The following is a 22,177-nucleotide window of genomic DNA, read 5'->3' as shown; positions in this document are numbered from 1 at the left end:
ACAGTATTTAAAATAAACAATGATTTGTTGATTGACCATTATATAGGAATCAATATGCTAAGCACTTCCAATATCTGATTTAATCTTCAAAGCAGGTCAATAAATAGCCACTAATATTAACTTGTATTTTTATCTCCATTATATGGATAGGCAAATCTAAAACAGCAAGGTTAGGAATCTTAACCAATGTTGTCAGCTAGAATGTTAACATACAAAATCCAAGATTAGTCAGACTCAAAAATTGCTTTGTTAGTTTCTCTTCTTTAAATAAAGGTCTTGTGTATATCCGAACATACTTCTGTGCCTGAGACTGAACACAAACATATCCACAAAAATCTTCATATACTTAAGAACAGCAGAATGTGATGTAACAACTCTAACATCCAGAGATATTTGTCTTTACATAGCTTTAGCTCTGTGCTTAATCCTGAAACTTTCCTAATTATTCACAGATATTCAGAGAGAAGTATTTTAATCTTGATACATTCTGAAAGACTGTTCGGGCATTTTTCAATCATCACCACCACCATCCCCACTACCACCACCATCATTATCAGCAGCAGCCCATAAGTTTTCTTGCAAGTACTTCTAAAAGTCAAGAGTCAATAGTGCACAGAGGGGCAGCAGGAACATATCACAGCATTGATTAGTAGAACTTGCAGAGGGGAACAGTGGGTTGTAGCATTTCTGCAGGCCACGCTAGTGTACTCATAGATGTATGCTTTGCTTTGTGAAACAGAGGTGTTCTTTAAAAGCTACTGAATAATTGAAGCTTTATGATCTAAAATCCCCAGGGAATCTAATTTTCTTAAAGATGATTACATTAATTAATATTTTTGAAAGGTGAATGAAATCACCACTTGCATTACATAATTTGTAACAGACTTCCATAATTTCCCTCTGACCTTCATGACTCATTGTTCCCACATCCTGTTCCCATCTCCCTGTGCATCATGAAGGTAAGAAATCTACATTTTCACCACTGTGTTCAGCCCCTAGAAGAATACACAGAAACCAGCCCTGGTGTCTGACTGACAAATAAATCAGCCAGTCTTTTACATTTCTCTGGTTATTGTCAGCGCAGTTAAGACCCTTCTACCATTGTCTCTACTGCTCCTCCATCCTGGGATGTTCTTCCAATGTTCAAGTTCCATGCTTTCTATAAATGCCAACCTCTTTCTGTATTTGGACTTTTTCCTCTGTATTTGTACGTATTATATTTCTAATATGTGGTGCAATAACAGATGATACAACCTTTATTTTAGTCATTACTTCCAGAACAATCTATAGAGAAGCTATATTGGTTTAAAAAAAAAAAGTAAATTTAGAATTTAAATTTTCACATGCATCGCTAGCAGTCAGTTCTTGTGACTCTGTGTTTGCCCGTATCTTCCATTGCTGATTTGAAAGGGGTTTCTTGGATGAAACAATGTATTATCTTTCATTGATAGTCCCAATGATATCCAGAGCATATGGCAAAATGGTAGATAAGTGGCCATCAAGCCCACATCTTTTAATTCATTAATTAACTAATGCTTGTAGTTGTGGATTACTGTAGTTTATTTCCAAGGCGTTATGCCATTTACTCTTTTAAGCTATGTATGGCCTCCAGCATGAGAATGCTACCCCAATCCCGCATCCTTGAACAGTCAGAACAGTCAAAATTAAGCACTGGTCATCTATGTCTACAGTCAAAATCAAGCACTGGTCAATACTAGCATAGGTTTACTGCACCTAGGGTTCTTAGAAAGCAGTCTGAAAATTAACAGCAGAGTATACTCTGGGAAGTTCATGGAAGAGCATTCTCCAGGATCCACCACAGACCACCACGTAATCAGGCACTCTGGGTATGGAGCCCAGCAATTGTGCCCTTGACCTAACCAACAATATCTATGCTTTTGCTACAATAGTCAGGTTTGCTCTTCTGAAGAAGCTGAACTTCAGTTGGTCAGACAGTGAGAACAAGGTAATAAAATTCCAATCCAAATCTCATTTGTTTATCAACTAATGTCAGTACTGTTTGTTATTAAACTACACCCAACAGCTTCAACATACTCCAGTAGTCTTAACAAGAGGGAAGTTAGTGAAATGGAGCGAGGCAAGTTACTGACAAACACTAACAGAAACTGCAAGGATCAGTGGTCTAAAGAAAGGCATGGAGGAATGTAACCTAATTAGACCATTGCAGCTGGTACCTAGGCAGGGCTGAAGGTCACTGATAAGGGAAGGAAAATGGCATGGAGATTAACAAGGGCTCCAACTGCCAACATCAGGTGACAATCCCATCATGCATCAGCACTGTTCATCCACAGTGGTGCACGTGATACCAGGGGACAGAACCACTTCTATACTGAGGGGTTGCATGGTGGTGGGGATCTTTGGCCTTGAAGGAACAGATGATAGAAGTAACAGCAAGTGCATACCATTACTGAGTTCTTGTTTTAGCTTGGCTTTTAATGGCTTTTCCTCACTGGCCCCATTAATTTTGAAAGAAATCCCCAATGCAAATTAGAGAAGACATGGAAAAATATTTTGACCAGGTGAGAGAGCTTAAAAAGTTGCTAGTGGTATGTGTGGTTTCCAGTTCTGTGGCCTTCCTACCACACCAGTGACTTTTCCTGGTAGGCCAGGCAGCTATGTAGCATGAGGGTTAGAGGAAAGCTACAGCACCCTTGTAATTAAGCCACTGGAGTTGGCTTAATCTTAAGGTATATAAGAGCTCTAGGTCCCTTCCTGAACCCCAAACAGCCATCAGGAGCTCCCAATAACACTTCAAGTCTGGTTCTCCTTGGCTAGACCTTATGTGTAAATATAGCCATAAATGTTCTTTTTTCTTAGTTATTGTCATATAACCAGTACTTCTGATCATAATTCATGTTCATAAACATGCTAATGGCTATTGACTATCTTACTATCTTTTGCCCTTCTACCCAATGCCCTGGAAGTTAGGAAAATCTGTATGTACTCAGCTGGATTGATTTTTCTTTAATGTCATATCAGACTAGAGCAAAGTATGCCTAGGATTCAGTCATGTTTGAGATCACAGACTCTGAAGCTAGTCCACTACCCAGTTTCATCATGGGTAAACATGTAAGTTACTTACCATCGCTATGCCTGAGTTTCTCAGGCCCTAAATTATGATTGGCATGAGATCACCATGAGGATCAAATGGGATAGCAGGTAAATAAAGTACAGTGCCTAAAGCATAGTAAAAGCTATAGAACGCTCATTTCAAAAATATAGTTAGCTTTTCAAATGTCCTCTAGATGTCTGGCATGAACAGAGTATTAAGCCATGAGGACTGAAGAAAGAGATTTGGTAAAAATTTAAGTAAATCTATTCAACTGCTTATAACTGAGACTGATCTGATACTGACTGTACCATGCTTTGACTGCAGTAAATTATCTAGAATATCAGATTGCTGGAATATCTGGAGAATAAAAATCCGCTCACAGCTTTTGTTACTCTCCCAATCATTCTACCTTTTGCATATTTCGATGTGTTATTTGTCCAAGATGTACTTAACTGCTCATTATTAATATCCAAGCTTATGCCCACAAATACTGTTTCCATAGCCACCATTATATCACAAGTATTCCTGATCGTAACCCATATTTGAAACATGTTAAAGCTGTTAAATAGTTTGCCTTCATCTTTTACTTAACTAAGAAATCCAGCTTAACTATTAATCCATACTACCAGGTAAGATTCAACTGAAAAGAACAATAACTCTGTCCCAAAGGAGCAGCAAGAAAGCGGAGTGCCGCGAGAGATACCTACTGTTTTCAGATGAGGTAAAGGCAAAAGCACCGAGCATATTTGGTTTTGAATAATGTATTACTAATGACTGAAACTAAAGGAAAATCAAATCAATCTCCCATCTATAACACCAGTAAGACACTCAGCACAGGGAGTGCTTGGCATGGATGCTACTTCTGCCTTTTCTTGGTGGACTGCGCTTGTCAGAGCTGAAAGAGAGACGATATTATATCATCTTCACATATGAGTGATATATAAATAAACCAATCTTAATTGTAAAAGCGATACATATGAGGATGCAAAAAAAATAAAGATGTCATAGAGACATACTGAAGAAGCTGCTGAGCAAAAACTGCCCTCACATTAGCTAAAGTCAGGAAGGCGGGAGCCACCAACCATGATCATAAATCAAACATCTACTCTTCTCACGACTCTGCAAATGCTCATTCTCAGAATTCCTCAAATTCAAAGACTCCTGCCTCTCTCTTCCTTTGCTTCACAGAGGAAAAGTAAGGTGAAAGCAACAAATGACATCAAACTCACACAGCAAGTTGAGAAATGAATATGGATTCAGATCTAGACCTACAAATTGAAAGCTAGAATCATTCCCAGAGGTCTCCATCACTACCCCTCAAAGAAAGTGGACAGTCATACCACACATAAAGCTACATGCTATGACCCGAGAGGTAAGAGATGTCCCCAACAAGCTTGTGTCCTCAGTGGGTGGCACTATTTGAGATCTGTAGAGTCTGTAGGAGGTAGGATTTGCTGTGGGAGGTTACATCACTTGGATGGGTCTTTGAGGAGTGTAACTCTCCCTGGCTCCAGATGAAATCTCGCCTTCCTGAACTGTCTCTGACACCCACTGATCACATTCCTCCTGCCACAGATGATGTCACTGCTGTTCCATCATTCCTTCCTCATTATGACTGACAGATTCTTCTAAAACTGTGAGCAAAAATAATGCCTTCCTTGCAAAGGCTGTTTCTGTAAGATATTTTGTTCTCATCAATACAAAAATAAATAATACTCTAAAGGATAATTCCCCCAGGCTTAGTGCTTTCTTCCTTAGAACAATATCAATGGTTAACCCAGCTACATGCCCAAAAACTCAGTCTTGAAAATTAATACACTAAAAACAGGCCTAAGGCTAGGCACAGTGGCACATGCCTTTAATCTCACCACTCTGGAGGCAGCGACAAACAGATTTCTTGGCTTGCCTGACCTACACTGGAGTTCCAAGCCAACAGTGAGACCAGGCTTTAAGAAAACAAACAACAACAATAAAAGCTAGTTCAGCATTGCGTCTGTAAAATCAATGTGGTTATTTGGATTTTTCTCCACTATGCTTCATTTTCTATAGAAAGCAAGAATAGGGATCAAAACAGAACATTAGAAAGCTGACAACATAGCTTCTCTATAATATGAGAGTAAGGTGGGCAGAAAGAGAGGAAGAGAAGGAGAAGGAAGAAAAAAGGAAGAGGAAGAAGGAGGAAGTAAGGAAGGAAAGAAGAGAAAGGGGGTGGGATAGAGGAGAAAGCATGGAAAAAGTCATGAAAGTTGGTTCAGAACATTGAGATTTAAAAGAATTTTCCCCCAAGCATCATTTATAGGATAAGTAGAGGAAACAGAACTTGAGCGCAGGACTTTTTTCTTTCACTAGAACATAGCACATTTGTTCTTCACCCCCATGTACCAAAGTCAATATAAACCTTCAGCGTCCAACCAGTACGGATGGGCCAGTTTTCAAAGCTCGAACTCGGGATGTCTGACATGTCCGTCTGTTCGCAAAAGCACTGTGCACTGATTGAGTCAATCACCCACCACCTGACACTGAGAGGCATCAGCACTAAGTGCTGATGCTCCTAGAGTTGCCCTGTCTGCCTCCCCTCCTCTGGGGTTATCCAGAGCACTCATTTGTTTGCATCAGTGCTTGGCTTTTATATGCTGATGGGGATGCAAAGCCTGTAGGTGACCCCCACCCATCCATCCACCCACATCATCTTATTCCGAATGTACAGGCTCACAAATAAAGCCTGACTTGCAGAGTCTTTCTCCTTGATACACAACAAATATTTCTTCCTTTAATCCTAGAGAAAGATTAACACAGAACTGAACTAAATTCAGTTTCAAGTGTCCTAGAAATGGTGAAAATATTTTGGAATGCAGGAAGAGCCTTTGCAAAAATTTTTTTTTTATTTTCCATATTGTCCTTCTCAATTAGAGCAATCATATAAAAAATGTTTTGTAATTATTTACTTATGCAGTTTAGTATGTGAATGAAACTAAGAAAAACAAGCAAATAAAAACTTTTAATGTATTTGAGGTCAGAAACATGGCTACATTTTCCAGTATCCAAATAGTTGGAAGGAGATTTTCTCAGTTTGCCTTGTACTGAGGTCTGTTTAGTCAGTTTGAACATGGTGAGCATTTGAGGCCCTGATACCAACCTGACTGCTGCTCGTGGATGATAATATAGTCACAGGGGAGACCCCAGGGCTGCCTCTTCTTGCCTACTTACTAAAGAAAACTCATTTGCATTTGGTGATCCAGTGAATAGCCTGTGAAAGCTTCTGGGTTCTTTTTCCTGCTCTCCATACCATTGGGCTGTTTCTCTGACTAACAGAGAACAAACAGAATGGAAAATCAGCTCATTAACTCATGTCTGTAGCACAAGCCATAGGAATGTTAAGACAGGAACATCTTGAGTTTGAGGCCAGCCTAAGGGACAAAGAGCAGCTTTGTGTAAAGTCACTCTTGATGAAATGTGCTCTTGGAGTCCCCAGTGGTGGTAAACATGCAGGCAGGTTAAGTGCTGGTGGAAAGGGAAAAGATCTGTGTGAGAACAACAGTGGCTTTGAGATTTCAACCAAGGTACCAGCAATTTTATCACAGTGGTGAAGCAGCTTAACTTCTCTGAGTGAGAATCCCACTTTTTCAGGAAGAAGAAGGGGGCTGTAAGAGATGAGAAAACATCAAGGAGAGATGAGAAAACTCAAATGAATTGATAGGCATAGGTCCTCGAAAACCTATTCCATGACCTCCTGCAAGCAAAGAATGCTAATGAGTGACAAGTCTCTCAGATTCAGTTTCATTTATTTTACATATTTATTTTCTCTATCGAGCCTGTAGCAGAGGAATCAAATCTTTCCTTGATGGTCTTTAACACTAAAAGAATGATTTAAAAAAGAAACGAAGAAGAAGCCCTATAGTATTTCTGATTTAACACACAGTTAGTTACATGCTCTGGTGTCATAAGAGCCACCATGCATCTTACCTGTCACACACCTAATTTCCTAAACATTTCATTAATACCTGAGTGCCCTATACACCGGGTGCCCTGTGGCTCTAATTTGAGAAACGCTATTGATGAACAGAATTTATCCAGTTGCACATTGCTTCAAACCCATTCAATGCATACTTAACCTGATGTATCTCTACCTCCTACCAACCCATAAAACGGTGCATAATTACCTCACAACAAAATCTTGGCGTCAATAGTAACTCAGTAACAATGCAGTTATCAGAAAAGTTCCTGTTGGAAATGTAACAGGCTGTGACTCAGTGTTGGCACATACTTAATTAAAGTGAGGCCGTAGGTTCTATATAAACACATGGAGTTTGTTAAGTAAATAAGTAAATCAAGTAGAGTGTGCACAAAAGTAACCACTTGGCTAAAGTAAAGCCTTTGTGAATGTCAATGCAGATTGCTTGCTAAGTATCTGGTAGTTTGCTTGCTTCTACCTCTGCAAAGACAAATTGTATTTCATTATTCTGATATTGTGGTATGGAGGTGGGAATGAGTAGGAGGAGCCTTGGTTTATAGGGAAACAGCCTAATTTTCTGATACTCCATTTTTTCTATGAGATGAAGACAAAACATGTAATCATGGAGTTTTAAAGAAGATAGTATACAAAGACCTCTGTGAAACCACAAAATACCTCATGGTGTTATTTATAGTTGTTAATGTGCAGAACATTCAGAAACTGTCAGAAACAAATCTCATAGATCACTCTTGGTCACTTAGTGGGTGAAAAATGTCGATTTAAGGACAGAGAGATGCCTCAGAGGGTATAGGTACTTGCCACCAAGCCTGACAGGTTATCCTCTGACCTACAAACATACTGTAGCATACATGTGAATGCTCAAAACAAATAAATACACACATAATAATACCAATCTAATAATGTCAGTACTTCACAAACTTGAAAGAACAAAATGGCAAAGCTAAGAAAGTGGCCACCCCTGGACTCTTTGCTGAGGATAACAAGTCTGCTAATAACCACTTAAGTCAGACAATCCATTCCCAGCGAGGCAGCTGGTCAGCTGGAGCTGCTTTCAGAGGAGATGTATAGTTGGTGTTCACATGTTCTCCCACACAGTGATTTTTCTTTTGAATAAATCAAGGTAGAAACCAAAGAAAGGCCTTACTGCTGTAGAACATTCAGTCTTCTCTCGGGGTCTCTAATTACACTAGAATTCCATATTCTAGCCTCCTGGGTAACCTACAAGGACTTGGAGAGATGAATGGAACATGAGTGTTTCTAAAATAAACAACTCAGGGCCTGCATGTAGATCCTAGCTCCAGGTCTAGAGAATGGGAGTCAGGACACAAATCATCACCCTGCACTGAAGCGTATTCCTGGAGCAACATGATAATTCATCATGCATTTAAATCAGATGAGCCAAACCCTCTATAATGCTTAAAATTCTTGAGACCCAGAAGGGCAAAGAGAGCTGTTCAAAGTTAACACCATTAGAACTGGGCAAGAAGCTAAGTGTCCTACATCCAGTGCCCATTCCACCACGTTCCATATTAGATCTGACTTCTCCACTACTGTGGTCTCTCTGGTTGTTAGTGTTTTTTAACTAGGATGCAATTAAAATTACTTTTCAGTTCTATTAAGTTAACGACTACAAAAAACATTTTCTTACTTCTCCAGAGAGCACGAGTAAGTCTTTTTAGAGAACACAAGTTGGTTTCTGGCTTTCTCTGCCCTGGAATCAAACTGATATTTCTCAGTGCCTTTGTAATATGATGAGTTTTTCTCTCCTAGGTACTAATCATACCAACACATGAAAATGTAGCTAAAAACTATTGTCTATTCAACTCAGCATGTAAAATCAACTCAGCATGTAAAACTAGTGTACCTACTATGGAAAGTAACACATTTTTCCTAAGGTGGACTCCAGAGTACCTGCTGAATAGAGGCTCAAATTGTGCCCTCAAGAAGGTTCATCAATACAGTAACAAAGACACTGGGTAGGAGAGCAACATGGTTAAGATCAAGGATTACATCGTAGTTTTTATTACTAAAGCAGCGTCTCAAGTAGACCAGACTGGCCTCATACTAACTATATTTTAGAGACCATCCTCCTAATTCTCTGGGTGCTGAAGTTATGGCTGTGACCTACTACATTTTGCTTAGTTTTCTTACAGATTTTCAGAACTAGGAACATCGCTCACAAAGTTGGTTCTCATTACATATTTATTTAAATAAAGATCATTCTATTGACAGTGTAAGAAATACAACATACAAAAGACAAACAGGCATTTCAGCTGCATAGAACACGCTATTTAAATAGCTGTTAAACACAGAGGTCAGGAAAGACAGTGCAGAACACTGAACGAAAAGACAGTTCCGAGAGCTGAACAAAAATGCGATACAATGGAAGTGACCTGTGCTCTGCTAAGATGCATGCCAGCTTAAACAGTGGTTAACCATGAGCCAACCATGGGTTAACAGTGGTATCTTAATGGGAGTTCTCAATGAGCATAGAGAACACATGTTTAAAGATGATTAGGAGCTGAAAGTAAATGCATAACGTAAGAACGGGAGGAGTTCTTAAAAGCAAGTCTGTTTGGAGTTCTTAAAAGCAAGTCTGTTTGGAGTTCTTGAAAGCAAGTCTGTTTGGACTTCAAACAAGGCAGAGAGCTTCCTTTCCACTCTTTCCCCGAAACAACCCAGGTCTGGGACATGAACACACAGCTAAAACCTCCACTAAGAGCAGATGATCTCTGCCAAAGCTTTCCCACCACAGTGTCTTGCGTACGGTCCCTTTCAGTTACAGTTGACTGCCTACGATTTAGACAAGTGGTTCTGAGACTTTAACATGCATGCAAATGACCATGCAATTTTTCAGGAACACGGGTGTGAAGTAATAAATCTGGAGAGAGCCTGAGATTTGGCAAGCATCTTATAAAATCTCTGAGGTCATGCTCATGTTCCTGAAATATAGACCAACACAAGTGAGGTCTAGGATCAATGGTTATTGACTGGCTAGTAGCATCAATTGGAAGATGTGAGGGTTTGGATGAGAATGCCCCCCCCCATTGAGATATATATTTGAATGCTTGGTCCACAGCTGGTGGAACTATCTGGGAAGGATTAAGGGATGTGGTCTTGGAGGAGGTGTGTCACTAGGAATGTGGTGCTTTAAGGTTTCAAAAGCACATGCCATGCTCTCTGTGTCTCTGTCTGTCTGTCTGTCTCTGTCTGTCTCTTTCTCTGTCTCTGTCTCTCTCTCTCTCTTTCTCTCTCTCTCTCTCTCTCTCTCTCTCTCTCTCTCTCTCTCTCTCTCTCTCTCTCTCTCTCTCTCTCTGGAAAATGTAATCTATCTGCTCCTGCTCCTGCACCATTCCTGCCTGCCACCATGCTCCCTGCCCAGATAATCATGAACTCACACTCTGAAACCATAAGCATTCTCTTTTATAAGTTGTCTTAGCCTTGGTATCTTTTCACAAAAATAGAAAAGTAACTAAGACAGAGTAGGAATTTTGTTTTTGTTTTTGTTTTTTAAGAACTATACACAGATCTCTTCCTAAAACCAGGTAAACTCAAAGCTCAGAGGATACAGCCTAAACATCTCTATGTAGAAAAATCACTATAGGTGTTTATTTTTAATTGATAACATGCATGAAGTTGAGAATCTATGCAAAGCAAAGAATGATACAGTTAGGAGAGGGGGAAACAGAGAAGAGAAACGCAAGGTACCTTTAAATCATTGCTCCTCAAACGTTAGCCTGAATACAGATTACCTGGAGTTTTGTTGAAAATCAGTCTGTTTAGGGGGCTTGGGTAAAAATGAGCATCCTGTAGCTCTAAATGCATCTGCAAACCACAGCTTATCATCCAGTGCACAAATGAGGGGCTCTCAAATACATCGCACCCGAGACATTCAAAAAGTGTACACACTTTGTTCCTACCCAACATTCTAATTAAGTATCTTAGATATGATCCTTCGTGAGAATGTTTATGAAGCATGCCAAGTGATTCTAGAGTGCAGAAAACAGTCTCTCGTCCTTGTGATGTACAGGGCACAATTTCTGTCAAAGTTACTCCAAACACATCAAACTCCATCTTGGAGGCAAGGTAATTACCATGGTGCAGAGATCCTTGACACTGACTCAGAACTGAGCTGTTTTCCTCTTTATCTTCAATGGCAGGAAGTGATGTAAAGTAGTAAGAAAGCAAGCAGAACTCATCTTACTTGTGAGCATCGCAGTACTCACGGAGCTGGCTGGCCGTGCTGCTTTTCAAACAGTAAAGGTAATGTGAAGGCAGCCTGACGCTGGTTACAGGACTCACATCTACACAGAGGCTACTAGAACGCTCTCTTACAGTCAACTGAATCATGTGATGATTCTTTAACTCTATCTAAAATTCATTCCAATAGAGGAAATAATATGTAATGTACTTATTATTTGAGAATATCTTCCTATGATTACATTTGAATATATTGGGGGCAGAGCATAAAAATGAAATATGTTCCAATTAGAGTGGAATGCAGACACAAATGCCCCTTAACATACTCCTCCCCCCCCCCCGCCCTCTGGAATAAAAATTTAGAGTTGGCTGCAATTCTTACCATGCCATTTGCATTGACTTAGAAACTAAAAGTATTCGTGTCAGCATGGTTGCTAATTGGACAACTCAGCTTTGTAAAGTCAAGAAATTAAAATTCATCAAGACTTTCACTTGCTCCTTTCTTAGAAGTAAATTATGAGTCCTCTGAAAAATGGCCACAATATAGGCTTATAGCGAGTTCTCATTGCCTTTATATCGGAATTGTGATCCTTACTGTCTGACTTAACATAGAACTTTTGGCCCAGTTCCTCTCAGGTCTATTTCTGAAATTCCGTCTCCCTTCTGAACTCTCCAGACTGGCAGAATGGTTGGAACTCCATGTTATTATTAGGACTTATAAACCACCTGGAACTCTGAAAAGCAGACAGCATTCTTTATAGGCAATAAAAGAAAATACAAAATATTGCTCAGAGATATATCCTCATTTTATGATAGACCAATAATTGCTGTATAAATTCAAGGCAAATGTTACCAAGAACCACTGCCAAATAACCAGATTTAATGGCCAAATACCAGGTGTCGTCTAAGCAGAAAAACAGTTTTTCATAGTAAAATGATACTCTCTGTTGTTAACCTCATGTCCAAGAAATGTTTAACTAAAACATTAAATTAATTTATGATTTGAGAAAGATTGCATTTTCATTTTAAAGTGGATTCTGTAATACATTATGTATATTAAGAGACGTGGATTTTCTCTATATGTACATTATTGTCAGATGAAGTGGCCACCAAAATAATTTGCTCAATCTGAAAACTAACAACTATTCTTTCGGCACATCATTTGAGATCTTCCTTCGGTGCCAATGCTTACCTAGGTACAATTATAATAAACCTACTAATTAAATACTCAAAATAACCTTACTGAGCAGACGGCTGCTATCATCAACACTCTAGTTTTATTAATCATACCAGAAATAGGTAGCTCACCAACTCTCCCTGAGCCTTAAGTACATCGCCACAGTGACTGACATTCTGGTTAAAAATAAAACCTTGCTTCAAATATAGCTTCTTCCAGTTCTGGATAATGAATATAGTTTCATAAAAGTTGACATCATTTCTCTGATTTTACCAAAATTAAATGCATTCTATATTCCTCCTGGGTGTCTGGCCACACCGTCACTCAGGGTACTCACAACCTAGTGGGCATTTTAAGGAAGGGAAGAGACCTGTTCTTGTGGGATTAAGTCCAAATGACATCCAAACTTACAATTCTAATGGTTGCTTTGTTTATATGCGTTAGGTATGCCAACCAGAAGTTCATTCCCACAGTTCATGTAGCAGTTGGTGGGTGTAAATTTTTCAGATTTGCTTATGAGGAGAATTTAAATATGTATTATATCCAAAACTAGTGAATGCAACACACTCAGAGAACCAAGCAATACTTCTGTACCCTGATCTTCTTAGAGGTCAGTTCCTGTGCACGCTGTTTCAAAGAGATCCTATTTTTTTTTGTCTAATACCCATTCAAAATGCAGTCGGATGCCATACACACCCAGAAACACCATGTTTGTAGGGTGGGGTGGAGAAATTCAAACATTTTTAGCAATGCATTATTGGATATGAGCTATAAATATGCCTGTCAGCATATCCTAAAGCCAACAAAATATATGTATTTCAGTCCATCGTTACAGGAAAGAAATCGCTTTACCAACACATCTTTCCTGCCCCTCCATTTTGGGAGGGAGTCTTCACCACCCCCCTAAAAAAAAAAAAAACTCATCCTACTTCACTACGCAACTGATGGGAGTATTAAACACTGGCTTGCACGCTGTGGGAGTTAGTGGTCTTCTTGCCACATTCCTGCTGCTGCAACGGACATAGCATCTCCTCCTCCTATCGACCTAGTGTGATGCTCCTCCCGCTCCGGAGCACTGCAGTCCCCTAGCCGAGGGCTGCCCTGGCCACACGCACATGCAGTGAGAAGTGCCCCGGTGGGGACAGCCACATACCTTTGCTCTCCATTTCGGTCCCTTTAGAGTGCTGGGAAGTTCAATGGAAGTTGGCAGGAAGATGTGGGCCCGCTTCAGATCCCCAAATCTGGAAAGCCAATCTGATGCTTTCGCCTGTACTTCCTTCTTTCCCTTCAGGCTTCCTGAAAGATGGGATTTCTTAAACCTTGAAGCTGCGATCAGCCACCAAAGGACACTTAGCAGCAGCGGCAGCAGCAGATTTGCCTCTACAGGGGTTAGGTTGCGATGCATATCTGATACTGAAAAGCATGCACAGGCCCGCTCAGAATTGGTTTTTTGGTTTTTGGTTTTTTGTTTTTTACCTGAGTCTGGAAGCTGCAAGCAGGAGCTGTCCTCGGAGCGTGGTGCTGCAGGTGTAGTGACAGATCATCCCACTTTGCTCTGGATGTACAGCAGATTTGCATGGGCGCTGGCACGCATGCGCAGGGCGTCCCCCTCCCTTTTTCACCGCCTCCTGCTCCCCCGCCTTCCCTGGCTTCTCTCCCCAATACGGTCCTCCGTATCCCAGCCCGAAAGCGGTAGCATTCGGTCACAGGAAAGCGCTGCTAAAAATAAACGCTGGACCGGATTTTCCCCTGCAAACTAGAAAATGGATTGGACTGGAACGGCGCATCAGTCCCATCCGATTTTCCAGGATTGCTTACTGAAGCCCTCCAAGAGGCCAGGGTGTCTGAGCTGAGCGTGCTGCCTTCCCCTAGGCAGAGGGATTTACGAATCCTGCTTAGTGGACAGGATGTGCGCTCCTCGTGGTTGCCGCAGTAACTTCCCAGGTGTCTCTCCCCCCACCCCCCTTCTCTCCCTACAGACTTCCCAGGTCGACCCTCTCCATCCCTGTGCTTGTTTGTTGTGCTTTTCGGGTGGAGTGGCAGGAGTCAGGGGCTGTGGTACCTTAGCGCCCTCCCTTTTCTGTATATGCAGACTGGGTGTCCCCTTTGGCGTCCAACCCCAGCACTGTTCAGTACAGGCTCCACGGTTTCTGAAGTTCTTCAAACAAAGCGCCCGGCCTGGAGTGTTCAGAGGCACTGTTTGCCTTATTTCCAACATCTACGAAGAAGGAAAGTCCCTAAAGGTGGGAAGGCGCCTTATAGATATAACTATGTATTTCGAAATGGAGAAATGTGGTTCCGCCCTCTTTTAAAAAAAATTTAAGTGGCAAGGCAAGCATTTTTGTTTCAGGCTGTAGAGAAGGCTCAAAAAGACAAAACACCATGGAATGCTATCCTCAAGCCCATGCCGTATTTTGCTCATACACAAAATGTTTAATTGGAAAAATGTTATATATTTACTAGTTTTTAATTGTCCAGATTTCCCTAAGAAGATATTTTCTTCTCAAAACAGTAATATTTTTCTCAGGCATAAAAACCGAACACCGAAAACTCAGATACCTGGAAAAGCTAAGGAAAGAGATAGAGGGATCACTCCCACACACCAAGGAAGGGGAGACTCTTTCCACAGTAGATTTCCACCCCAACTTCCAAAACACGGAAATGAAATAAAATGCACTAGCGACAAGGAACACTGGACTGGTTATAATTTAACCTTCTAGTGATTCAAAAGGGGTGCTGGGGTTTGTTTGCCGCTGCTTTGTTTGATGACTACCGATTTTTATTATCACGTGACTCAACAAGACAGGGACTCTCATCAGTAGAGATGTCCTACCAGTAACTTCCTGGGCTGTAACAAACCTTAAAGGATGGGATCACAGAGCCTATAAACTATCTGCAGCTGATCTGCAGATTCTGAAGACGTGTCCAGCTAAGCCTTCCTCTGTTCTTTGCACTTGTTTTTATGCCCACACACACACACACAAAAATAGATAAATAAAAATAAAAATAAAAATAATGCTGTTTGGGGGATTTCCTTAGGGAAATTTGAGCAACTGAAAATTAGCAAATACTTTACATTTTTTTCCAATTACAAATTGGAGAATTTCAAAACGTAGGCATCGTTTCAACATTTTATGGGTGTAGGAAGTACTGTGACAGTAGCCTCATCCCATAAGAGCATGTTATACAGAGATAGATATCTCATGATGTATTTATTCCTTAAAGACATTTAGAGGTATTCTTTTTTATCAATGCATCCTGGTTAGATACTTATTCACACTCCTCCTTCTCTCTGTCCCTCTTCCCCTCCCCCCATGTCTCTTCTCCCCCTGAAAATAGTACCCATCCACTTTCTTGTCTTTTTTTTTTTTAAATCTAGATTCCAGATATAAGATTTCCTCTGTCTTATTTTATCTAATATCAGCCTTGGTTCTAAACATACGCATGTACACGTATCACTGTGCAACCGTCAGAGCACAAAACACCGACAGACGCTACCCAAAGCTTCCTGATTCAGGTTTGGCACTCCTATGTTTTCAGTTGCAGTTCTTGCATTGTTTATATGAGTTTTAATTATAGTAAACATAGACTTTTAATATTTGCCTATGATCATCTGTCAGTGTGCAAACATCAGATAAGTACATCTTCAGTTTGTACTATATGTTTTAATTAGTTCTAGAGATTGAATCTAGGCATCGATACTTGGGAGGTAAACATGCTACTCCTGAGCTATAGCCCCAGCCCCAGAGTGTTTAATTTTTTAAAAAATTAATATTTATGTTGATGAGTTGCATTTCACCTAAAAAATTAATTACATGAATTTTGTCTTGGGATAAAGGCAAAATCTCTAACAATGTCTGAACATACTTCTGTCATCTTGCATTAGGGATTTATACAAAGCAGCATCCTCAGGATCAGAAGATTGATTGACTCCAAAACTGTTGCAGATGCTCTGCATCCTCTGTCATTGATTCCTCAGCCAAGATTTAATTCTTTGTGTAAAAATAATAGGTCTAGCCATCACAGTGAGAATAGTATTCTTTGTCATTAAATAAATGAAAATAATTATTTTTAAACAAATTTCTTGATAGCTACCAAAACATGGGATTTGTATGCCTATCTTATTTGTATACCTGTCTTCATATAAAAAAAAATTGGGGGGGGGGGGCAAAAGAATTTGTATGTCAAAATTTTTAAGAATCCCTGACATAAGTCACATGCTCTTACCCATCCATCTTCTGATGGGCAGCAAGGCTCTTTCTGTAGCTTGATGGTTGTGAGCAATGCAGCAATAAACATGGTGGCGCAGATGTCTCTATGGCAGTGGCTCCCAACCTTCCTCATGCTGCGACCCCTTAATACAGTGCTTCATGTTGTGGGAACCCCCAACCATAAAGTTATTTCTGTTGCTACATCATAACTGTGAATTTCTACTGCTATGAATCCTAATGCAAATAACTGTATTTTCCAATGGTCTTAGGCAACCCTATGAAAGAGTCATTTGACCCAGAAGGATTATTTGACCCAAAAGGGTCATGACCCACAGATTGAGAGCTGATGCTCTTTATTTAGAATAATATTCTCCTGGGAGTATATGCAGAAATAGTTTGCCTAGATCATGTGGTAGTTCCATTTTTTACTCGTTTGGATATTGATCTCTATAGTGATTGGGTGAGTTCACATTCTCCCCAGTAGTGCCATATTTAGTGCTCTTAATGTTTATTATTTTGCAATAATAAACTGGGTGTTACTCAAATGGGTAGACTGGGTATGAGCTTCATTGTGAAACAAAACTAACCTTCAAGGTCCTGCCTTTAGGGCAGAGGCAACCCATCTCCAGGGACCACATTCATGCATCTCCCCATCTATAATGAACAAAATCAAGAGAGAGAGACAGAGAGAGAGAGAGAGAGAGAGAGAGAGAGAGAGAGAGAGAGCAGCCTTCTATTTTGTAAGCTCTCATTACTTTTATTAGCTAGTCTAAACACTAAGGTTCCCTATTAAACCTAAATAAATAAAACATAATGCAAAATCTGTGATCTAACATTAAGAAAACAGAAAATGTGGTATATTTACACAATGGAATACAACTCAGCAATTAAAAACAATGAATTCATGAAGTTCTTAGGCAAATGGTTGGAACTGGAAAATATCATCCTAAGTGAGGTAACCCAATCACAAAAGAACACATATGGAATGCACTCACTGATAAGTGGATATTAGCCCAGAAGCTCTGAATACCCAAGACAAAATTCGCATATCAAATGATTCCCAAGAAGAAGGAAGGAGAGGTCCCTGGTCTTGGAAAGGCTTGATCCAGCATTGTAGAGAATTACCAGGACAGAGAAGAAGGAGGGTGTTGATTGGGGAAATGGGGGGGGGGGGGGGCGAATGAGGGTTTATGGGACTTATGGGGAGGAGGGAACTGGGAAAGGGAAAATCATGTATACAAAGAATGTAAACAAAGAATATAGAAAACAAAATAAAAATAAAATTAAATTTAAAAAGGAGCTTCCTATTCTTCTCCAGGCTTAAGTTCTAAACATAATTGCCATGATCCTAAGCAAATCTTTAGAGGCCACTTTGTGTTACACAGTCATTGTTGGAATGCTTTCACCTCACCATAGCAACAAATCAAATACATACATATACATATATGCATTGTAGATTTTTCTGAAAACCTCGCTAAGATTTTACCCTATTCCTACAGCCTCGCTGATCCTCTCAGTATTAACATACTCTACTGAGAACAGCGAGTATTCTTTATCCTCTCTTGTTTTTTCTCGAGCATAATAATTATTTATGCATAAATCCTTTTTCTATTCCTTATTCTTACTAACCTTATTCTTGAATGGGCTCCTGAATCATCTTTGAAGCCAAAGGAGTTTCTTGACCCTAAGAACTCACTGGATTAATTAATGTTATTTGATACATAGGTCCTTGTGTGCTTTATTTTATGACATTGACTAAAACATGGTGGTTACAGATAATGATAATATTGAGCTAGTACTAAGGACCTACTATGTGCTGTGTACTTTAATATAGTCTGTAAATGCTTTGGTTAATGTTATCTTCACAAAACTCTCTGAAGTTAGTACTATGATTATTATATCTATCTTGAAGATGGGTAACCTGAGACACAGAGAATATAAGGCATGAATAAAGCATGACCTCTACCCTACAGAAACATGGCAATTGTGAAAGATGATAGAAACACAAATGATATTTAAAAGATATGGCAAGGTATAAAACAGGCTGTTACCAGGAACCCAGACTTAGCAAGCCAGGAGACCTAAGGTGTTAAGTAAGTTTCCTGGTGGAGACACACCATGCTAGTTAGTTTCTGAGGATCTAGCATCACAAAGCTAGGCTTGGGGCAGGGAAAACTGGGTTCACGTGAGATACCAAAAGTACTCTTGAATGTAAGAAGTTATTGTTTGCACATTTGTTCTGCAAGATGTGAATCACAATGAAAAAAGGGACATAGAAAGAGGCAGAGGGTAAAATAAATATGAATTTGTTCAACTACCAGTAATTCAACTAGATTTCACTTGTTGTGATATAGTAATGTGTTATTAGATTAGGTTAAAAATGCAAGGTTCAAAACCCTCAAGTCCACACCTCTCTTCTGGTAATATATATGAGAACATATTTTTAAAGAAAGAAATGCTTCCTGAAAGTGTTAATCTGAGGTCCTTTGATCTAGTTATGATGAACTTATAGATGAAGAACTGAAACATGAAAATGGACAGTAGCCTAGTCTTAGCTATTTCAAATGCCAAGACCTAAATTGTATTAGCACCACTGTTCTCAGAATGGCCTGACATCCTGGCATTCTCATTGTCCAAAATGTCCATTTTTATACCCATTTTCACAGTACAACTTTAAATTATTAATTTATTTACTTGATGGTTAGGTAGTTAGTTAGTTGGTTAATAAGTTGTTTGGTTAGCTATTAGAATAGTTGGTTAGTTCATTGGTTAATTGGTTGATGGTTGGTTAGTTGTTTGGTTAGATAATTGGCTCTTTGGTTAGTTAGCCAATTAGTTGGTTAGTTAGTCGGTTAGTTAGTTAGTTAGTTAGTTAGTTAGTTAGTTAGTTAGTTAGTTAGTGTGTATTAGAAATTGACCTCAGGGCCTCCTACATGTTGGGCTAAGTTGCGCAGTCAGGTCTTGAAGCTGTAATCTTTCTCCCTGAGCCTGTAACATTACTGTGATTACAATGTTATTAGCTTTGTTTCCTGCTCAGGGTACACAAAAATAATACCCATGTTTGAAGTTCATTAACAGTAATATATTACCTCTAATTAATTTAAACTGTCATGCTAGTGTCAAATCAATTCCCAGCCACATCCATTTTTTATATATGCCCATTCAACTCTTCTGGAAGAGCTTAGTATGGATGGAAAGGATTAACAGCCTGGTCTTTGGGCTCAATCATTTCCTTACTTTTCATCTTCTATAATTGGATAATGCATTATAAACAACAGCTGGCCATCTGTAACTGAAGTATATTCTCCTCTATAGATGACTACTCACCATAAGGTATAAGAAGTATTCAATTCATTGTCTCCATTAAGTTTGATTTTATACATCACCGGCTTATAAGTTTCCTGAGATCAAAGAACATGGCCATTTGGCTCACTACTACATCTCCGGCTTCCAGAAGAGTGCGTTATACATGAGGTATGTTAGTTAGCTTTTTGCATGATACCTTCCAGAAATAATCTGACAGAGAAATGACTTATTTTAGCTCATTATTCCAGGGGTTTCGACTGATGGTTGCTCAGCCCTGTGAGCTTGGGCAGAAATTCATGGCAGGGAAAACTTGTGTTGAAGTAGTTCACATGTTCATGGTAGACGGGATGCACAGAGAGGGAAACTGGAAGAAGCAAGCAAAATTATATCTCGAAAAACCCTCTCCTAGTGATCCGCTTCCTCTATCTGGACTCTACTTGTTAATGTTTCCAGAATGTTGTAAAATAGCATAACTAGCGAAGGACGAATGTTTTAATACATGAGCCTGTGAGGGATCTTTCATATTCAAACAATAATATTGTCTTACTTAATGCCTCATGATTAAATTAATGAGTTTAATGAGATAATGCTTTCTAACGGCTATAAAGCCAATTTACTTGACAAATGGGAACCATCAATAACTAATCCTAATGACATAATCTAGGTCTTTAGTGACATGCCAGAGGCAGCAAGTGCACCATGAGGCAGAAGGACTGCTAGCTAATGTGCTCAGTGCTTACTCCAAGGAAAAGACCATAGATAATAAGACATAGGTCCATGTGTCTCTGAAACTGAATTCACATGTTCATTTTAAGCAGTCAGTGCACTCATAGACAGCCTAAGGCTAGGAGAAATTAGTCACAGCAGAGAAAAGAATAAGATAGATGAAAAAGGGTCAAAGGTCAAAATGATGTATCGGTGGGGGAGGGGCACCGTGTGTGTGTGTGTGTGTGTGTGTGTGTGTGTGTGTGTGTGTGTCTGTGTCTGTGTGTATGTCTGTGTGTGTATGTGTGTCTGTCTCTGTGTGTATGTCTATGTGTGTCTGTGTGTATGTCTATGTGTGTCTGTGTGTATGTCTATGTGTGTCTGTGTGTATGTGTCTCTCTCTCACACACACACAGAGAGAGAAGAGAGAGAAAGAGAGAGAGAGAGAGAGAGAGAGAGAGAGAGAGAGAGAGAGAGAGAGAATTCTGTGGACAGTGGGGATGACCTTTCAGAAAGGAAAAATAGTTTGATTATTCAGTATTTGCAAGGTTCCTACTTTCTTTCTTGGATGAAAATGAACGAGCGCTGTCCCTCAGAAAACGCTGAATGGTCGTTTCTGTAGAAATGGCTCAGGTTATAAGTAAAGGATAGTCTGTACAAGGTTGGCCAGGGCAGGAAAGCAAGTGTGTCATCCAGCCAGGTTTTACCTGTCTACATGGTTTAGCGGTGATTTCTCTGGAGACTGGTAAAGGTCTGAAGAGACTTATAAAACACTGCAGCAGGGTAATGATGCATGGGTAAGGCATCTGGAAACCAACTGACAAACATTTCTGACATTTCTTGTTAAGGACTATGTCCACTTGATAATATGAGAGAATTATACACAAGCCATCAACCAACAGTTTCAGGCTCCATCTGTTACCCTGGCATAATGCCCATTTAAAATGGGATCTGCCAATCTCATTAATGTTTAGGTCTCAAGTTTACATAGGTTGAAATAATCAATCTAAACATGATCCGGGAAAATTATATTTTCCAGTTTAGTGTCCCCATTCTACTGTGAGAATGAAAATTAAGCAGACAAAATAATATACAAAAGGCAATCTCTCAAATGTATTTGTAATTATTACAAAAACCAACTTCATTCTTAGTTTCTAGTGCTAATAAGAGAACAAAGGCATATCTGGATTAGCCTGAAGAATCCTATCAAATGTCTGGCTTCAAAAGAATGTAGATATTTGAGTGGAACTTGTTCTTCTTTCATTCAAAACTCAGGATAGAAACATGTTTACTACTTTTGTTTTATATATAATACACAATGAGTCTCAAAAAGCTAACAAACATAACAAATATCTGTCATTCATCCACTGAATAAATATTTATTAATAGCATACTTGTAGAACAATAGTAGATTGGTAGAATATATTATCAGTCTCTGGATTGATAGCGCTTAAATTGTAGTTCCCATGCTGGAAAACTTCCTATTAACAAACAGTGATGAGTGATGGAAAAAATGGGGTGAAAACACGTTT

General features: G+C 39.5%; 1 protein-coding gene across 1 annotated transcript in view; it reads right to left on the bottom strand.

Annotated features, from left to right (window-relative positions):
* Fgf12 (fibroblast growth factor 12) overlaps positions 1–13,998 on the bottom strand; it is a 563,409-nt gene extending 549,411 nt beyond the window's left edge. Inside the window, exons 1-2 of the mRNA XM_052158018.1 lie at positions 13,900–13,998; positions 13,577–13,719 (exon numbers count right to left, since the gene is read on the bottom strand). Of these exons, the coding sequence (XP_052013978.1) occupies positions 13,577–13,589 (13 nt within the window). The 5' untranslated portion in view covers positions 13,590–13,719; positions 13,900–13,998. The remainder of the gene's footprint in view (positions 1–13,576; positions 13,720–13,899) is intronic.
* Positions 13,999–22,177: the final 8,179 nt, after the last annotated feature.

This window comes from Apodemus sylvaticus, chromosome 15 (genome assembly GCF_947179515.1).
Source record: "Apodemus sylvaticus chromosome 15, mApoSyl1.1, whole genome shotgun sequence".
Taxonomy (NCBI): Eukaryota; Metazoa; Chordata; class Mammalia; order Rodentia; family Muridae; genus Apodemus; species Apodemus sylvaticus.
The sequence above is the reverse complement of the archived record's forward strand: the minus strand, read 5'-3'. Positions and strand labels throughout refer to the sequence as shown.